General features: G+C 30.8%; 2 protein-coding genes across 4 annotated transcripts in view; both read right to left on the reverse strand.

The window, feature by feature from the left end:
- Positions 1-8046, reverse strand: part of LOC132733575 (lysosome membrane protein 2-like) — a 33604-nt gene extending 25558 nt beyond the window's left edge. For 2 of the 3 annotated variants that reach the window (XM_060720235.1, XM_060720236.1), the window contains exon 1: positions 7868-8046. In XM_060720235.1, coding sequence (XP_060576218.1) covers positions 7868-7984 — 117 coding nt within the window. In that variant the 5' untranslated portion in view covers positions 7985-8046. The remainder of the gene's footprint in view (positions 1-7867) is intronic. The other variant, XM_060720237.1, reaches the window with a different exon arrangement.
- Positions 8047-10275: 2229 nt separating this feature from the next.
- Positions 10276-16252, reverse strand: LOC132733572 (malignant T-cell-amplified sequence 1-like). The gene is made up of 6 exons (XM_060720229.1): positions 16156-16252; positions 14511-14663; positions 13662-13762; positions 13259-13392; positions 12426-12493; positions 10276-11808 (listed from the first exon to the last, which is right to left on the reverse strand). Exons 1-6 carry the CDS (start codon positions 16164-16166, stop codon positions 11727-11729), a joined length of 549 nt encoding a protein of 182 aa, XP_060576212.1. The 5' UTR covers positions 16167-16252; the 3' UTR covers positions 10276-11726.
- Between the last annotated feature and the right edge of the window lie 701 nt (positions 16253-16953).

A 16953-nucleotide genomic window follows, 5' to 3' on the forward strand; every position in this document is an offset into this window, starting at 1 on the left:
TTAATTTTGACTTTTATATCATGCTGACTGTCTTAAGAGACCGTTTCATTAAGCGACCGTTTTGGGTGGTTCCCTTGCCCGGTCCCTTAATACACGTTTGACTGTAGTTGAATTATGTTTATATATTTATCTTATTGCCATCTACTGCTTATAGATTGTTACAGTATATATTTATTTTAAGCTTATATTTGCAACAGGGTAAGAGTAAATTTTAAGAATACCAGTATTTAAAGCTATATATATGTATAGACTATAATTCATCAGACATTGAATAAGCATCTATATATACAAGCATCAATTTTATCAAGTTTGCCAAGATATCAACAGTTACTTTAAAAGGGGAATAATCAAAATGAGGAAACTAATCTGCCACAAGCAGGATGAATGTTAAAGTATTTTAACCGTAAACAGAAAATATACATTTAATGACTGTATAATATTTAATGAATTAAATTGTAGGAAAGGCAAGGAGCAGAGCTCTGTAAAAGATTATTTCACATTTTACAAATAGGTTTATTCTAAGGAGGGTATTATTTCTTAAACAGAATATAAATTTTACAGGGTTTAATTGGCTTATGATGGTTACAATGTGCTCAGTAATACGAGAGGACATCAAAAAAATAGGTAAATGATTGTCGGTGCAATTACACTTTTTTCTAGTTTATCAAGGTCAAGTGTTTCCTATATCACGATGAGCTTGATTTTTATCACCTTTACCAAAAACAGATAAAGAGGTTGTTGTCATTAGAAGATATGATATTAAATATAACCCTCAAATATAACCCTACAGTATGTAGTAGTTTACATGATATTGTACTGTATTTTATGTGTACATATTGATAAACAAGTATTTATTTTGAAATTTGATATAAGATATATCTTACAATCTTTGTCAATAACGTATGCTTAAGAAATATTTAAATCTAATTTAAACATATTTGAATTACATTATGAAATAAATTCTTAAAACTTATATTTTCTTCTGACCTGTTTTCTTCTGACCATCATTAGTCATCTGACAATGTGTTATGCAATTATGTTGATGCTATAGTTTTAGACAACCTGCAGACACTATTTGATTTATGATGATGACTACATGAAGCGCACACAAGTGTGGCATTAAAAACTCATGGCTCAGAGATTTGTTTGCATATAACAATTTAGTCTACAAGGGCCTTTTCTCATTTTAGCAAGACAGTTTAATCTCTTAAATTACCAAAATTTGTGAAGGTTTCTTACAACCAGCTCATGTTTAAGGCATGAAACAGGTGTGTACATAATTATCATTTGGAAAAATATATGGTAAATATTTTGATGGATTTGTTAAATTTGCCAAATTTTTTATGGTTACAATACTATAATTTACTAAAGACTTAAGCATGGGTTTTTTTTTCCCAACAAGAGCTGTGTCAGTACAACAGCATGCTCGACCTTAGTGCTTAAAAAAAAAAACAAATAAAAACAACCTGAATAATTTGCTTGAAATTAAAACAGAGCCTGGATAATCTACAATTTTCTAAGTTTTAAAAGGACCATAATTCTGTTAAGATCAATGTAAAAGTTATGAGCCATGGACGGTGATGGGGCCTCCTATCATATTCATGAGCCTCTGAAATAAGTGTGTGAGGTTTAAACCTATTTCCTAATACCACTTTTCAAGCAAAAATTTAACCAAAGTGTGACACCAGTGTCTGGGTGAGCACATTAGGTCTCCCTATTCTTTCAATAGTCGAGCTAAAATCAGTAAAAAAACCAATATGACATCACAGCAAGTTGATTTTTAACCTTTAGATACATGAGTATTGCATGACTAGACTAAAAAAATCTCATGACAAGTAGAATTTAAAAGAAACAGAAAATGCTTAAAATAAATTAATTTTGTCTCACTTTACATTTTCAGAGAAAACTGACATATTTACCACTTGACCTAACTGTAATAAATGGAAATTATTAAACTTTGTTATTCTCTTTACAAAAGTACAAAATAAATGTATTGCGCATTAGGCGTATCATATTTCTATTTTCAGAATGCAAAATAACAGGAATGTAAAATTATTGCATGTGTATATCAGAGTTACATTAAATAATTTTTTGTACTAAGGTTAACAACTGAAAATAGTTTGTCATGATTGTCTGGATTTATAGACAAAACTTTTATCATATCATTCATGAGTGCCAGTCTGCATAGCTCAATTGGTTAAAACGTAAGACTTGAAAACTTGACATTGTAGGTTTGATTCCCAACCTCAGGCCAACTTAAATTACTAATCAGTCTTTGGGATGAGACTTTAAATAGAGGTCCCGTGACTGAGTACTTAAACACTTGGCACGTTAAAAAACCAGGAGAAGCTTCTGGAATTGGGTCATCTTCTTGCACTTATAATCCTCCAAAATATAAATGACTAATACTTTTCTGGAGGACATCGCCCTTATGGGCAACCAGAGGTGAGTATAAATATACTCAAATACACATATTCATCTATTCATGACAAGAACATGTTAATCATTTTGATTTCTATTTTTAGCTTGTGTTGTCCTTAACCCTTACCGGACTAAATACATGTATCTTAAATGGACTTGTCTAACAAAACCATTCATGATTTTAGAGAAGTTTTCTAAATATACACTGAATGAATATTGAACAGTGAATACCATGAACAGATATCAGATCTTGATCTGCATGGTCCCACTGGTATATTCAGTTGCCAGTGGCAGGCTAAGGGTAATTTTTGTTTGTTTGTTTCATTTCAAGCCTTTTCCCAACAGTATTTCAGTCATACAATGTATAGGCGGAGCTAAGGGTTAAAAAGCAAACCAAAAAACCAATTAGAATTGTAAGAGCATATACTGAGATTGTACAATTTATGCTACACAGCAAAATATAATGTACACCTGGCTAGTAATACAATGTAAGAGTTGCAAGCCACACTTGATGCACGAAAACACGAGCACCTTGAACTTTCTGTTCATTTGGGTTACATGCATTTCAAGTGACATGCTCATGATTAAAAGAAGTTTTTTCACTCAAATGATATGATCACTTTTTCAAAGGGATGATAACTTATTCATATGTTTTTTGTGGGTATCTTAATCAATGTCATATAATAAGACCCATACATGTGAACTTTTTTCCATGATCAAGAGGGAGATTTATCTTCAAAAAGAGGGAGATTTTAGAATTTGCAATGAACACAGAAGGAAGTTCTGACATCAAAAAGAGGGAGATTTCTTTAATTTGTGAAAATACCCCTTATTTTAAGAAAAATCTTTGAAAATATGCCTGCAGAAAGAGGGAGTCTCCCACTTAAAGCGGGAGAGTTCACATGTATGTAAGACCATGCATGATTATTTCACTCCAACTTTGCATGCATAGGTTCAACATTTATCTCATCACTGATACCGCTTATCTATATTTCTTTTTACTTTTTTTCAGTACATTAGTACTAAATGTACCTTATGACCCCAACACTGTAGTCATACCTGTACAAGTTAACCCTTTACCTGCTGGAACCAAAATTAATTTGCCTTTGTCTTCAGTATAGAACCAGGCCAGTCTGCATATCCATGCAAATTGTCCATGCTCTAATTGTTGGCTGCATAAATTAATGAAATTAGAATGGACTGTTCCATATTTAATGCTTGGTTAATCCATTATACATGTTCAGCAGGTTAAGGGATTAAAAAGGACAATGTTGTTACAATACAGTGTACATAATGTGGTATTAAATTTAAAACAAGGGAAATTTGGCTGATTTCTTGAATAGTGAAAAATGTAGAAAAAAATACACACTTTGTATTGTGACAATATCTAATTGAATGTATATTCATGAAAGATTAATTACAGAAGCCTAGGGAACAACTCACATGTCAATTCAATTACAAACACTTTTATAAAAATTTAATTTTATGTGAAATATGATACGATAATCATACATAATATCAATACACCATTATTATAGACCAATTATAGACCAAAATAAACTCATTAATTATCTCTAAGCCTGGGGGCAACAAATGATTCTACCCGTACCACCAGTGCAGACCAAGGTCAGCCAGCACATCCATGCCTTCTGATCATGGTCTGCACTGTTTGCCATTATGTACATCTTTTGATACTTTCCCTAAAAATGTTGAATGGTTTTGTTCAGATTGAAAGATGGAAAGGTCCATTTAAGATATTATAAAGTGTTGTAAAAGTTAATTCATGATAATAAAACAAAATCTCATAAATAAATCTATATTAACTAGCCTAGAAAACTTATTAAGGTCAAAGTCTTTATCAAATTAAGCTATAAAGTATTGTCAATAATGAAAAACAAAGTACAGGAAGTTTCATCATGATGTTATTCTACTTTAATGACAATTGAAAGTTACACTGAACAGGACATAAAATTATATACAATGTATGAACTGTTTTATATGACTCATGGCTTAATTTAAACAATCAGGAAGGGAGCACTTTTTCCTTCAACATAATAATGTATTTGCAAATATTCAGAAAATGAAAAACATCAGTTTCACTTTAGCATTGATATACAATGTACATTTGATCGCAACAATTCAATCAAATGTCAGATAGAGAAACAGGTCTTATTTTACAAAATTAAATAGCCAGTGCAGTGGAAACCATTTGAATATGTGATATTTTATTATCATCAAGGTGTTATGCATGCTTGTTTTAGAAATCATCTTTAATATTTGTTACTACTTTTCAATTTCAGGGTTCAAGATAGAGCTAACAAAGAAAAAAAGGAAAGAAGTGACTATGATCTCTTCTGACAAAAATTAAATAGTGAGATATTTTCACAACTTTAGGACAGGATGTCAGAAATCGGTTTAAATTGGTGTAGGGTTCCAAATGCCTTAAAATGCAAATTAAATGTATAATGTATATTTGTCAAACCCAGCACATTTAAACTAATCAAATGTCTCAATAAAAATTAATTGAAGCTGAAAAAAAATGCATAATTCAATGTCTATAACTATACTGATAGTAGCAGATTCAGTATTTTTCAAGGACAGCACTACATTGTATTAGATATTGATTTCTTCACTAATATACACAAAGTCATGTCCAATATCAACATCAAAATTAATACTTCTTTTTTTCTGATTTATTGTTTTTTTATTGAATGATTTGTAATATAACCATTTAAGTTATAAGATTTTGATTTATAAGTACCTATGTAATTTTACTAATTTATTTTGAAAGACCCTTTTATAACACAAGTTTAAGGGGGTTTTTTTTTTTGGTTTTTCATTTTTAATTTCTTTCTAAAAAAAGTTTGTTTTTTTTGTTTTTGGTGTCCTATCATAATTTCCAAAAAAATATCTCAGTGACCATTAACTTGAACTAATTTTTTCTGATTCTTAAGAAAGAAAACATTATTTATAATATTTCTCTTTATACCACATACGATACATGTAAATGCTATCATACAAAATGTTTGTATATTTTAAATATTATTTTCTAAGTATTATTTTTTGGCTACAAATTGATGATAAAATTTCAGACTGCTGATTTTGGTTGAGACCATCAATAAGTTTGCACCTCAAAGTATTTGTTTGTGAAATTGATCTATTGGATATTGATAACCAGTAACTTCAAAATGAATACAGTTAACACAAATTAGATGTTAGAAGGTAATTTTTATAACCTAAACCACAATGACTTCATTATACTTCAATGGGAAAGCTCCATGCCTTTGTTTTATAGTTATACAGTAATATGCTACAAATAAGGAATGAGCCTTAGTAACTATAATTCATATACTGTGTACACCAAGATATAACTAATTAGCAATCTATTTTACAATCAGATCATCATCTGGATCTTTTTGTTCTGACACTCTACCTAACAATGTACCAAACGAAAGGTAGCAGTCTGTTAGTTATGTTATTACTTTAATAATGAGACTAAGAGAATTGAACAAGGCAGTGTCTATTCTAAAATTCAAAAATTGAGATGAATTTCCTCCCTCAAAAACAAAATTTGATGTTGTTTATATCAAGCCAGGACTGATCTTTTTTCTGAAAACTTTGAAAGGTAGCAAGATTATTTTTTTTTGAAGAACCAGATCAGCGACCCTCTTTTTCAGGTGTATTTTACAATTTGGGATTAGATATCTTAGATATAATAATATGACTTGACTCAGTGTGCATCCTCTGATAATGATGCTTGATCAACACCTTGTTAAATAATGAAAGAAAGATATAATTCTTTTATGAAATGATTTGTATGCACTCCGTAAACAACTTTATACATCAACATATTCAACGGATGATATTCTGAAAATATTTATTAACAGCAACAAGAGTTGTCCCCCACAACTTTTTCAATGAAAATATTAATTTTATTTTGTTGAGAATTACCTCCCTGCAGTTTCCAGTATCCATGTAAACAAATTGGCTGACTGGACATTTTACATTTTTTTGAAAGGACATCAATTATTCAGATGTCGGATTTACATGCACATTGTTTCCAAAATGCGAAAAATCTTTGATAAAAGGAAGTGGCTAGCCGTACGGGCCCGTACGGCTAGCCAAAAGTTCTAGCCGTACGTGAGTCACGTACGACTAGCCTGGACACACTGTATTGGCTAGCCGTACGGCACTTTTCAAAATTATATGGAAGTCGAAAATGCATATGTTATTTTGTGTCTTTAAACGACGATATTAATCAAATCTTCGCATTTGTCCTAGTGTGTTAACTTTAATAAAGATGCTCCGCAATTTTGCACACAAAAAAAATGAATACGAGTAAGCGTTGTATAATCTATCTTAATAAAATTAATTTAAGTGTCAAAGTTGCCTTAATTTTCATGCTTATGATTTGTATGAAAGATGAATTGTTAAATCTGTTAATTAAGCACATGGATCGAATAAATAATGATCGGAGGGGAATAAATAAATAAATAAAAATAATATTTAAAAAAAAACAGTGAAAAGGAAAAATAATTTAATAATGCAAACTTTCCTTAAATGATGGACGATGGACAAACTTCTATACCGTCGGTAATTGACGCAATTATCAGAGCCCAACAACAATTATTTTCGGTGTTTTTTTTTTTTTTTTTTTTTTTTCAATTTAAAAATAAAACTTAACGAAACAAAAAAGGATTATTATCAAAATTTTGTAAACTATTTCAATTGATGTTATTTAACTGCAACCAAACGCTATTTTTTCTCGACGTCTTGAGATGACAAAGTACGTACATTCTTTACTGTAGCCAACACGTCGATTAATCTCTAAAAAGTAAACATTCTTGACTCAAATCCTCGCTTAAAGTCATAATTAACATAATTATGCACTTTCGCCTTCCATATATTTTTGAAAAGTGCCGTACGGCTAGCCAATACAGTGTGTCCTGGCTAGTCGTACGTGACTCACGTACGGCTAGAACTTTTGGCTAGCCGTACGGGCCCGTACGGCTAGCCACTTCCTTGATAAAAATAGTGTGAACCCTGCAATCATGTGTCCTAGAAAAGACAATGTCAGACAGGGCCAACCAACAAGGAATTTGAAAGAAAAAAACAAGTGACAAGGCATATTTTTTTTTAAAATCAAAGTAAATTAAATATATAACGCTTTGATAATAAGAAAATCTAGCTACTTTCAAAATGGTCATGGCCACCTGTGGAAATATTTTGGACAAACCAAAATTCAGGCCAAAATCATTAATATCATGCTTGACAGCAACTGTCGTTTACATTAAATAATAAGCAATGACAGAGCTCAGTAATTCGTCAATTGCGAATATCAAACTTCAACTTCATAAGCGTGTAAATACCATTAATGAATTACTCGATGCAGACGAATTTATATATCCGGCTACTATTCAACTCGCTAAATGGACAATATATTTACCTCATTTATTTCGTTATGGATAATCGATTTAGAGGCAGGTATAAAAGCTACTCCAGCAATTAAGAGTATAAATCCGACCACAAATAAAGCCGTTAAGCAACAACACTGCCTTTTCATTTTGTCGAACCTCCACCTTTAGACCGTGTTGTTGTTGTTGTTATTGTTGCCAAAGCACGATGACTAATATGCGTATGAATCGTTGTCATCTACATAGATTAAAAAAAATTTAAACAACAAAAAACGAAATATATTCTACACGGTATCTATTAGACTTTAAACTTATTATGTTTTTCAAAGTTTACCTTGTAGTAGCCACTAACCTTCCAACCTAAACTTAAAACTCCATGTTGGCTTACTAGACATATGCACCCCCTCTCTCTTAGAAAAATACAAGTTACATTAGACTACCATCAGTTCTTGTTTTCCAACACAACAGCTTCCAAAGGACATAGTCACCCTGCCTGATCTTGACCAATTCATACAGGTGGTGGTTGAAATACAGTATTAGTTGACTTGTTGTGTTTTTACTTTTAATATTTCTTTCACCCTTGCTACATGTATACTAATAAATACATTTTAACAATGACTTGGAAGTTTTCAATGTCTCTCACTGTCCTGATAATGTTCATATTCAGGTTTTTACTTTCTCTCACACCATTTACTAACACATCAAACTTGCCAGTGGGGTTTGGCAGTACTCAGAAATAGATATATATAGATAGTAAAGAGTAAACAGCCTAAACTATAAAACTAATTCCTTTAGACTGGTCTCACTCTCAGAGCAAACATTCATGTAATGGTAAAACTGAACTTAACATTCATGTCATGATAAAACTGAACTTAACATTCATGTCATGGTAAAACTGAACTAAACATTCACATAATGGTGCAACTGAACTAAACATTCATGTCATAGTAAAACTGAACTAAAAATTCACATAATGGTGAAACTGAACTAAACATTCATGTCATGGTGAAACTGAACTAAACATTCATGTCATGGTAAAACTGAACTAAACATTCACATCATGGTAAACTGAACTAAACATTCATGTCATGGTAAAACTGAACTAAACATTCACATCATTGTGAAACAGAAATAAACATTCTCATCATAGTAAAATTGAACTAAACATGCATGTCATTGTAAAACTGAACTAAACATTCACTTCATGGTGAAATTGAATTAAACATTCATGTCATGGAGAAACTGAACTAAACATGTCATGATAAAAACTGAACTAAACATTCACATCATGGTATTACTGAACTAAACATTCAAGTCATGGTGAAACTGAACTAAACATTCACGTCATGGTAGAAACTGAACTAAACATTCACGTCATGCTGAAACTGAACTAAACATTCATGTCATGATAAAACTGAAATAAACATTTACATCATGGTGAAACTGAACTTATCATTCATGTCCTGGTAAAACTGAACTAAACATTCATGTCATGGTTAAACTGAACTTAACATTCATGTCCTGGTAAAACTGAAATAAACATTCACATTATGGTGAAACTGAACTAAACATTCACGTCATGGTGAAACTGAACTAAACATTCACGTAATGGTGAAACTGAACTAAACATTCACATCATGGTAAAATTGAACTAAACATTCTCATCATGGTAAAACTGAACTAAACATTCATGTCATGGTATAATGAACTAATCATGTAATGTAAAATCTTTTGGGATGGAGTAAACATTAATGTCTATAAAACTGCAACACTGGGCCATGATAAAACAAGTAAACATTCAATCATGGTAAAATTTTGAAGGTGGAGTAAACATTCATGTCACAGTCAACTGTAAGGCAGCTAATCAAAAAATCATGTGGTGATAAAACTATAAAGCTGGAGAAAACATTCATGTCACAGTATACCATTGTTCCTGTGAAAGAGAATCAACTGATGTACCATTACTACCACTTGAAGTTATATATCTCTTACTTAAAGGAGCATGCCTCCAGTTTTATGCTATTTTTCATGGAAACTTTGAAAGGTAAAATGTGAACAAAGAAAGTAATTTACAAACAGCACTTAAAATGTACCGAAGTTACCAAATAAAGGTGAAAATATGCAAAAACAGTTCTTACCGAGTTAGTCACGCAGTAGAAATATGGTGATAAATACTGCAAAATCAGTCATTCATTGCATATAACATGTAAATCATTAATGAACTGAAGTGTATATTTTTACTTCTCTTACAATCATAGTACCGGTAAATTGTTCTCAAAGTTTATTTTTCTTGATATTTTTTGGCTCGTCTGGAGGCATACAACTTTTAAAAGGATTTATCATACTTACACAGAATATCAGTTTTCTAATGTCTATACATACATGTATATATATTACACTAAAATATAAACAATGGTGTATAAAACAAACAACAACAATATTCTGATCGAGATTTTATTATACATGTAATTGTTTATTAAATTTCATTAACAAAATGCCAATGGCATCATTTAACAAACCTCTTTGTAATGTTGGCAATAATTCACTTTTATGTTATTAAACCAATTTTTATTTCAATGTGATATAGAAAATGATATTAAGTATTTACTAACGACATTCATGTTTATTACTTTATATTACTTAAAAAAAGTTATGTTGTCATAAATGATTTTGGGAAAAAATCTTTGTACATCTTTGTACTTAAAGTTGTTTAAACCCTTGTCTAGTTTTCAATCTGGACAAAACCATTCATTATTTTGAGGGAAATTTTCAAAGCATTAACTGATTGAACAGCAAACACTGCAGACAATGATCAGACAACACAAATGTGCCAGCTGATCTTGGTTGGAACAAGTTGCATGGGTAGAATCTGTCGCTATAAGCAGGTTGTGAGTTGTTATCAATAGTTATTGATAAAGAAGGGTGTTCGCATCGGAAAGACAGATCAAGAGGGACTGGAGTATTCTTGCTTGATGAGAAAAAGTGTTGGAATTTCTCACACAAAACACATAGGAAATAAAACAGTTCAGTCAAATATACTAAAATTTAACAACACAATGAATAAGAATGTGGTTATTTTTCTGTGTGATTTGTAGCTTTATAAAAAAGGAATTCCCAACACATGATTCAATTACATCAAATTTTGTTTATCATTGTTTTAGATTCAAGACTATAAAATTCATCAAGAGCTTGTAAAAAAATCAAATAAATAATTTATATCTAACAGGATATTGAGTACTTCAGTTGAAAGTGTGTTTGGCCAGTAAGAAATAATAACTTGAAACATTCAGAATATGTCATCAACATTAATTTCCAATTTTTCAATCTAACATTAACCCCTGACATAATAAAATTTGTTTTCATTTAATTTCATAGACTGGTTTGTAATACATGTATACAATTTTATTATACACATGTAAGTTTTCTGATAAAAAATATGGTTATTTTTAACTGTAGAAGAAATACATTCATGCGGAATGATTTTCCATATCCAACTTCTGTTGCAAGTGTGCATTGATGTTATATATTCATATGCTAATTCATAAAATTATTCCTTTCATTTTGCTCAAATTTTCTTACATATGTTACTGAAGATACATAATAAATGGAAAATTATGTAAGTGTTCTACAGGTATTATGGTGGATTACATCACTCTAGCCAATTGTGAAAAATTGTATTCAAAGTGGCCCGTAAGTTCCTGTAAATACAACTTTACACAATCAACCTAATCAAGTTACCCCATCAAAATAATACACTCATGCAATATTATTAAGAATGTAAAGCCCGGATTTGTTGACTGTATAACTCAGATAGTCTACTGTGGTATCTCATGGAAGTATTAGCACATTTTTTGTTTTGTTATATAAATTAAAACTAGAGCATCACTGGTGTTATTTAACTGCTTTCATGTTCCAAAGTCCATCATTAAGATAATGTATATTGTCCACGCCAATACCTTTATTCTTTTCAAGGCTGAAACAAAAAAGAAGATGAAACTGAAAAATATATGTAAAAATCAAATGACTGAAAACAGTAACAATTACACTATGATCCCTTGTTATGAAGACATTTTAAATTAATGTTAAATTATGTTTAAACTTTAAAAATGTATCCATAGGACAAGGATGCCCCACATATTCCACTGTCTTGTCAGTCTTAGGACAGGCAGATAAGGGCAATATTCCCCACCCTCCATGTCACATGAGAAGCATAGGAAGTTCATGTAAAGGCATGCAAATTCTATGAAACTAAAGTAGGAATATCTAAGACATTGCACATACTACATACATTTCCTCTAGTTTTTAACTCTTTAAGATTTTTAATTTCATGTTGATTACTTCTGTCAAATTTTATTAAAATTTGTAAAGTGGTTTTGGAGAAGGACACAAGATTGTGTCTACAGAAGGCCATACAGCCTTACTTAACTAATTATCTAAAGATTACAATTTTGTTAAGCCGAGGATATAATAACAAAATGTACCAAATTCTGCACCTTTAATATAAATAAACTAGTGTTAAAGGCATATTCAACATCTTTAATATAAATTAAGTAGTGTTAAAGGTAAACAATAGCATAAAACATAACTTACATATCATCTGTTGACATTTTTGTGACACCTATTGCAAGAGCACAACTTTTCCCTTCTGCCATTATTGCCTGAATATAAATATTTTGATTCATGAAAACATTATTTTATCCTAAAGTAACTATGCCCAGTAACAAAAATGGTTAGTAAATGTTAGTAGATAATGAAGAAACATTGTACAGTAATAATATAAACTGATGTTAAAGATAATTGGATCCAGAAGTAACATAATCCAGTAAAATGTTAATTGCATCATGCTGTCAAATTTATAAGTTTGTAAGTTAACATAAATTTAAATAATGGATAAATGTTGCTGTAAGTAAACACTTGATTGGCAAGTGAATTTCTTGGATGCCATATACATGACATCATATCTCTCTCAGACACAAAGAAAAGTAGCTGAATAGTTATTTTAGTTGTGAATTTAGAGCAAGCCCTAATCTTTATAACAGTATTATTTGTCAATGAAATGAATGTAATTACATAACTTAAAAAATTCAAAGGCTACATGCAAATGCCTATCAAGAACTCCCTACAGAAGTACATTGCATAAACGATTAGGCAATTCTAGAATTAGGTAAATATCAAACAATGTTATAAAGCAACCATTTATACATTTAATAAAACAGGAATTTTAGGTACAACTAACATGACAGTTTAACTTATAAAAGGCCATGATTGAAACAAAACTTAATTTTTACAATAGTAATGAATCAAATTGCACTGATATTAGTATAATGCAATTATAAAATAAGTGAAAGCAAGAGATAATCTGCTTCAATCTAATATTTCTTATTTTTCACATTGAATACAGTAAGAAAACTAGAAATATGTACCACTATCTGATCTTTATCAACTTTTGTCATCTTTGCACCAGGTGATGTGAGTCCAGGACACATTATATTTGCACCACTCAAAACAAATCTGATTGCCCCCTTGTCCACTTGCATGTGTGGTAACATAAAAGGATCTGGAAAAAGAAAAGGTTTTGCAAAACATGATTTAAAGTATATAATATAGTAAATTATACTATCATTAATTTTCAGCAATACACTCAAAGTTTTTTTTGGTCTTTTGTTATGTTTGAACAACTTTCAACTACATGTAAATGTATAGGACAGAAGTATAAAACTTCTGTTTCTAAATAAGAAAAATTTAATTCTTATGTTTGATTTTTAAATTTTTTGCATGGCGCACAGTAAAACTGTTTAGGAAAATAAAACTTATTGTGTATCATACATTTATGCAGAAGTTTGAGTGTCGGAAAGTAAGGTCCATCTCTCTGTCTGAAAAATATTGGTTCTCCGCTGGAGTTGGCCAGAATCTCTATATGCTCATGACTGAAAAGTATCATATTCAAACACATGTTAGAACTTGTCTCATCTTGTTCCATAATGTAAACTTCAATTCATACCATAACCATTTTATTACTAAAATATTAAAATAGTGCACATATTGGCTTATATGTCTCTTATTACCGGGTAACTCTTTTAAAGGGTCATTAACCTCCAAAATTGATGTCACTTTTCTTTCTCAAAAACATTTTTACTTTTTGATGTCCTGTTACAGTTTCCAAAAAGAAACTCATTGGCTGAACTATCTTTTGTATTTTGGAATTTAGCACAACTAAATTCATTTAACATGGAACTTGGAAGTCAAAATAAAACTTTGTTTACATTCAGCTATTTTTAAATATACAGCAAATTATTTCACCTTCAAGTTCTAGATGGTAATTATAAATCAACAAATTTTGCTGCTTTTTTGTTGTGAAAGGGTATTTTTTGTCTGCAGTTAAGTTGTCACATTAATCCTCAGATACTGAGTACAGTTTTTCTTCCTTAGAAATGGCCAACACATGCTTCATATTATTTTGATAATGTAATATACAGCATAATTTGGCGATTAATCATCATCACCTGAAAGAAGAAGTGCTGAACTTGAAGGTGAAAGGAGAACTTGGCACTAATCTCCAGCGGCTTGTCCTATTATACTATGTCCTAGTCTAAAATAAAGATAATTTCAAACAAATATTGTACACTTGCCTTGCATAAATCAATATTATATTACAAAATTGTTAACATTTATTACCATTTCACAAGTTTCAAAGCATCTTTTTTTGGCAAGATCTGATCCATGTACCCTTCAACAAATGGAAACTGTGCCAGCACAGATGATTTCACCCCTCTCTGGACCGAGGACTTAGCATTATTAACACCAGAAACATTTTCTTTTTCATCAAACCTTTAAAAGAAAAAACAAATTGCAAAATAAATGTTGTAATATACATGTACATGTATGCAAATATCTATTACTTTGTCATGATTGACTCAAATACATAAAACAAATTCAATGAATTAAGAGTTAAACTATTAACTATCGGTAGATTTCAACAGGAGCTTTATCAATAGAAATAATTTTGATGTACTGTCAATATTTTTCTGTCAATCAGTAATATTCTTCTTCCAATAGTGCTAATACCTTCCAGCATATGCTTGTACATGTACTAACAATCGCTCCACATTCGGAAAAACAAAAACACCAAAAAAACCCCAGTAATTTTCACTTTTTAAATACATTGTAATTAAATAATTAAAATTTCTAAAATTCATTTACAACAATGAACATACATGTATACAGAGGCAGGTTTCCATCCCTAAAACTATGTTATCAAATACACATGAGATTCGAGTTTCAAACATTTACACGGTCTTTCAATCGCTTTCTACGCCATTATGCATCTTGTGTGAAACGTTCCGGTTTTCGTTGCTATTGGCCAATCAGAAGACTCGTTACAAAATATCGAACAGCTGATTGACAATGGCGTAGAAAGTAATCTAAAGACCGTGGAAATGTTTGAAATTCAAATTTTGCGTGTATCAGATGCTACTGACGGTTGTGAGTGGTCCAACTTAATGTATTTAGTAATATTATTTAGTAAATTCAAGTAATTTTGACCCGTAGTCAGCTGACATACATGTATTAGTCTATGTTTATGTAACGAATTGTTGTGCCGCAATTATGTCTACCAAGGATTTTTAGCACGAAGTCGCTCGTTTCCTGATAGATATTTCACGAACGGGAAGGGCTAGAGACTTGGGGTTGGTCTCATTTTGAAGCTTTATATAAACGTGAAATAGTGATAAAAGTTTTTTTTAATTGTCTGGCCAATTGTTTTCACAACGGCCCGGGAAATGAATCCCTTGCTCGTAGGCTCGAATCTGGAGTTTCCGGCCTTCTCTTAACTTATAGTATATTTTTAAAGGGGGTCATTATATACATTTTTTTTGTTTTTTTGACACTTTTAAGATGAACACAGGTTTTTTTTATCAATCTGGTCATATTTTTTCTTCCCAGGTCCGATACTTTTGCCTGTGGTTTTATTAAGTAATTAATGGACATATTTCATAGCAGTGACAACAAAAATGGTCAGAAAAAAACAAAATAATCCCAACTTTTGACCTTTAAAAGATTGGACTAAGCTGTAAAGACAAAAGTTTATAACCAATAAATTTAATCAAGAAATTATAACCTGTAAAGTAAACCTTTTTTTACCATACGAATTTAACAATATCCGACAATTACAACACTTACACTAAGCGGATTTTTTGATCTCAACTTCAAACGGTCAAGTTACTGATGTCATAAATCTATCAACAATGGGAATGAATGTTAATAAAGAAGAAAGTCTCGGTTACATGAACATAAACATGTTAGTACTTATTAAATTACTTACTTTTTAAACATGTTGAAATTGTTGTTGTTGTTGTTGTTGTTTGTAGGGTGACCGTTTGCTCACGACTATATGTTCATAACGCTGTCATCGCGTAAATCGCGGCTTTAATAAAAATGTGTTAATTAATAATTAATAAATGGATGAGGGGTGAAGTGTCTTACTGATTTTTGGGGGTGAAGTGTCTTGAGGGGTAAAAAATACTAAAAATAATTAAAATAAACATATAAAAGCATTATGTTGTTGGCTAATTTACTTTATAGAAAAAAAATGGATGAGGGGTAAAGTGTCTTACTGATTTTTGGGGGTGAAGTGTCTTGAGGGGTGAAGTGTCTTCAAAATTTGAGGAGTGAAGTGTCTGGAGGGTGAGTGTCTTGCTACCGAAAAAATATCAAAATACTTTAATTAAAAACTTATTTATCAAAAAATACTAAAAATAAAAAAAGCACAACAACAATTTCAACATGTTTAAAAAGTAAGTAATTTAATAAGTACTAACAAACCACAGCTTCTTTATATATGATAAAATTTAACTGGAATCATATGATGATTAGTTGGATTAAAATGGTTGGAAATTTCGCATTAATTAAATTAAATTAGAGCACCCCCTTTGACCTGGGTAGTGCTTTATCTAATGTCTTCCCTTGAACTTAAAATGTTAGGATATCCTACGCCCCAGTGTCCCAGGTCTTTCTATGCAGGGTCTTTCAAATAGAATTTGAAAGACCCTGTTTTGTATCACTGCATTTAAAAAGTCCACAGAATCTACTAGCAGTCCATGAAAGGATTATTATCTTGTTA

Source organism: Ruditapes philippinarum, unplaced genomic scaffold (assembly GCF_026571515.1).
Source record: "Ruditapes philippinarum isolate M1 unplaced genomic scaffold, ASM2657151v2 ctg3542_1_1_1_1, whole genome shotgun sequence".
Taxonomy (NCBI): domain Eukaryota; kingdom Metazoa; phylum Mollusca; class Bivalvia; order Venerida; family Veneridae; genus Ruditapes; species Ruditapes philippinarum.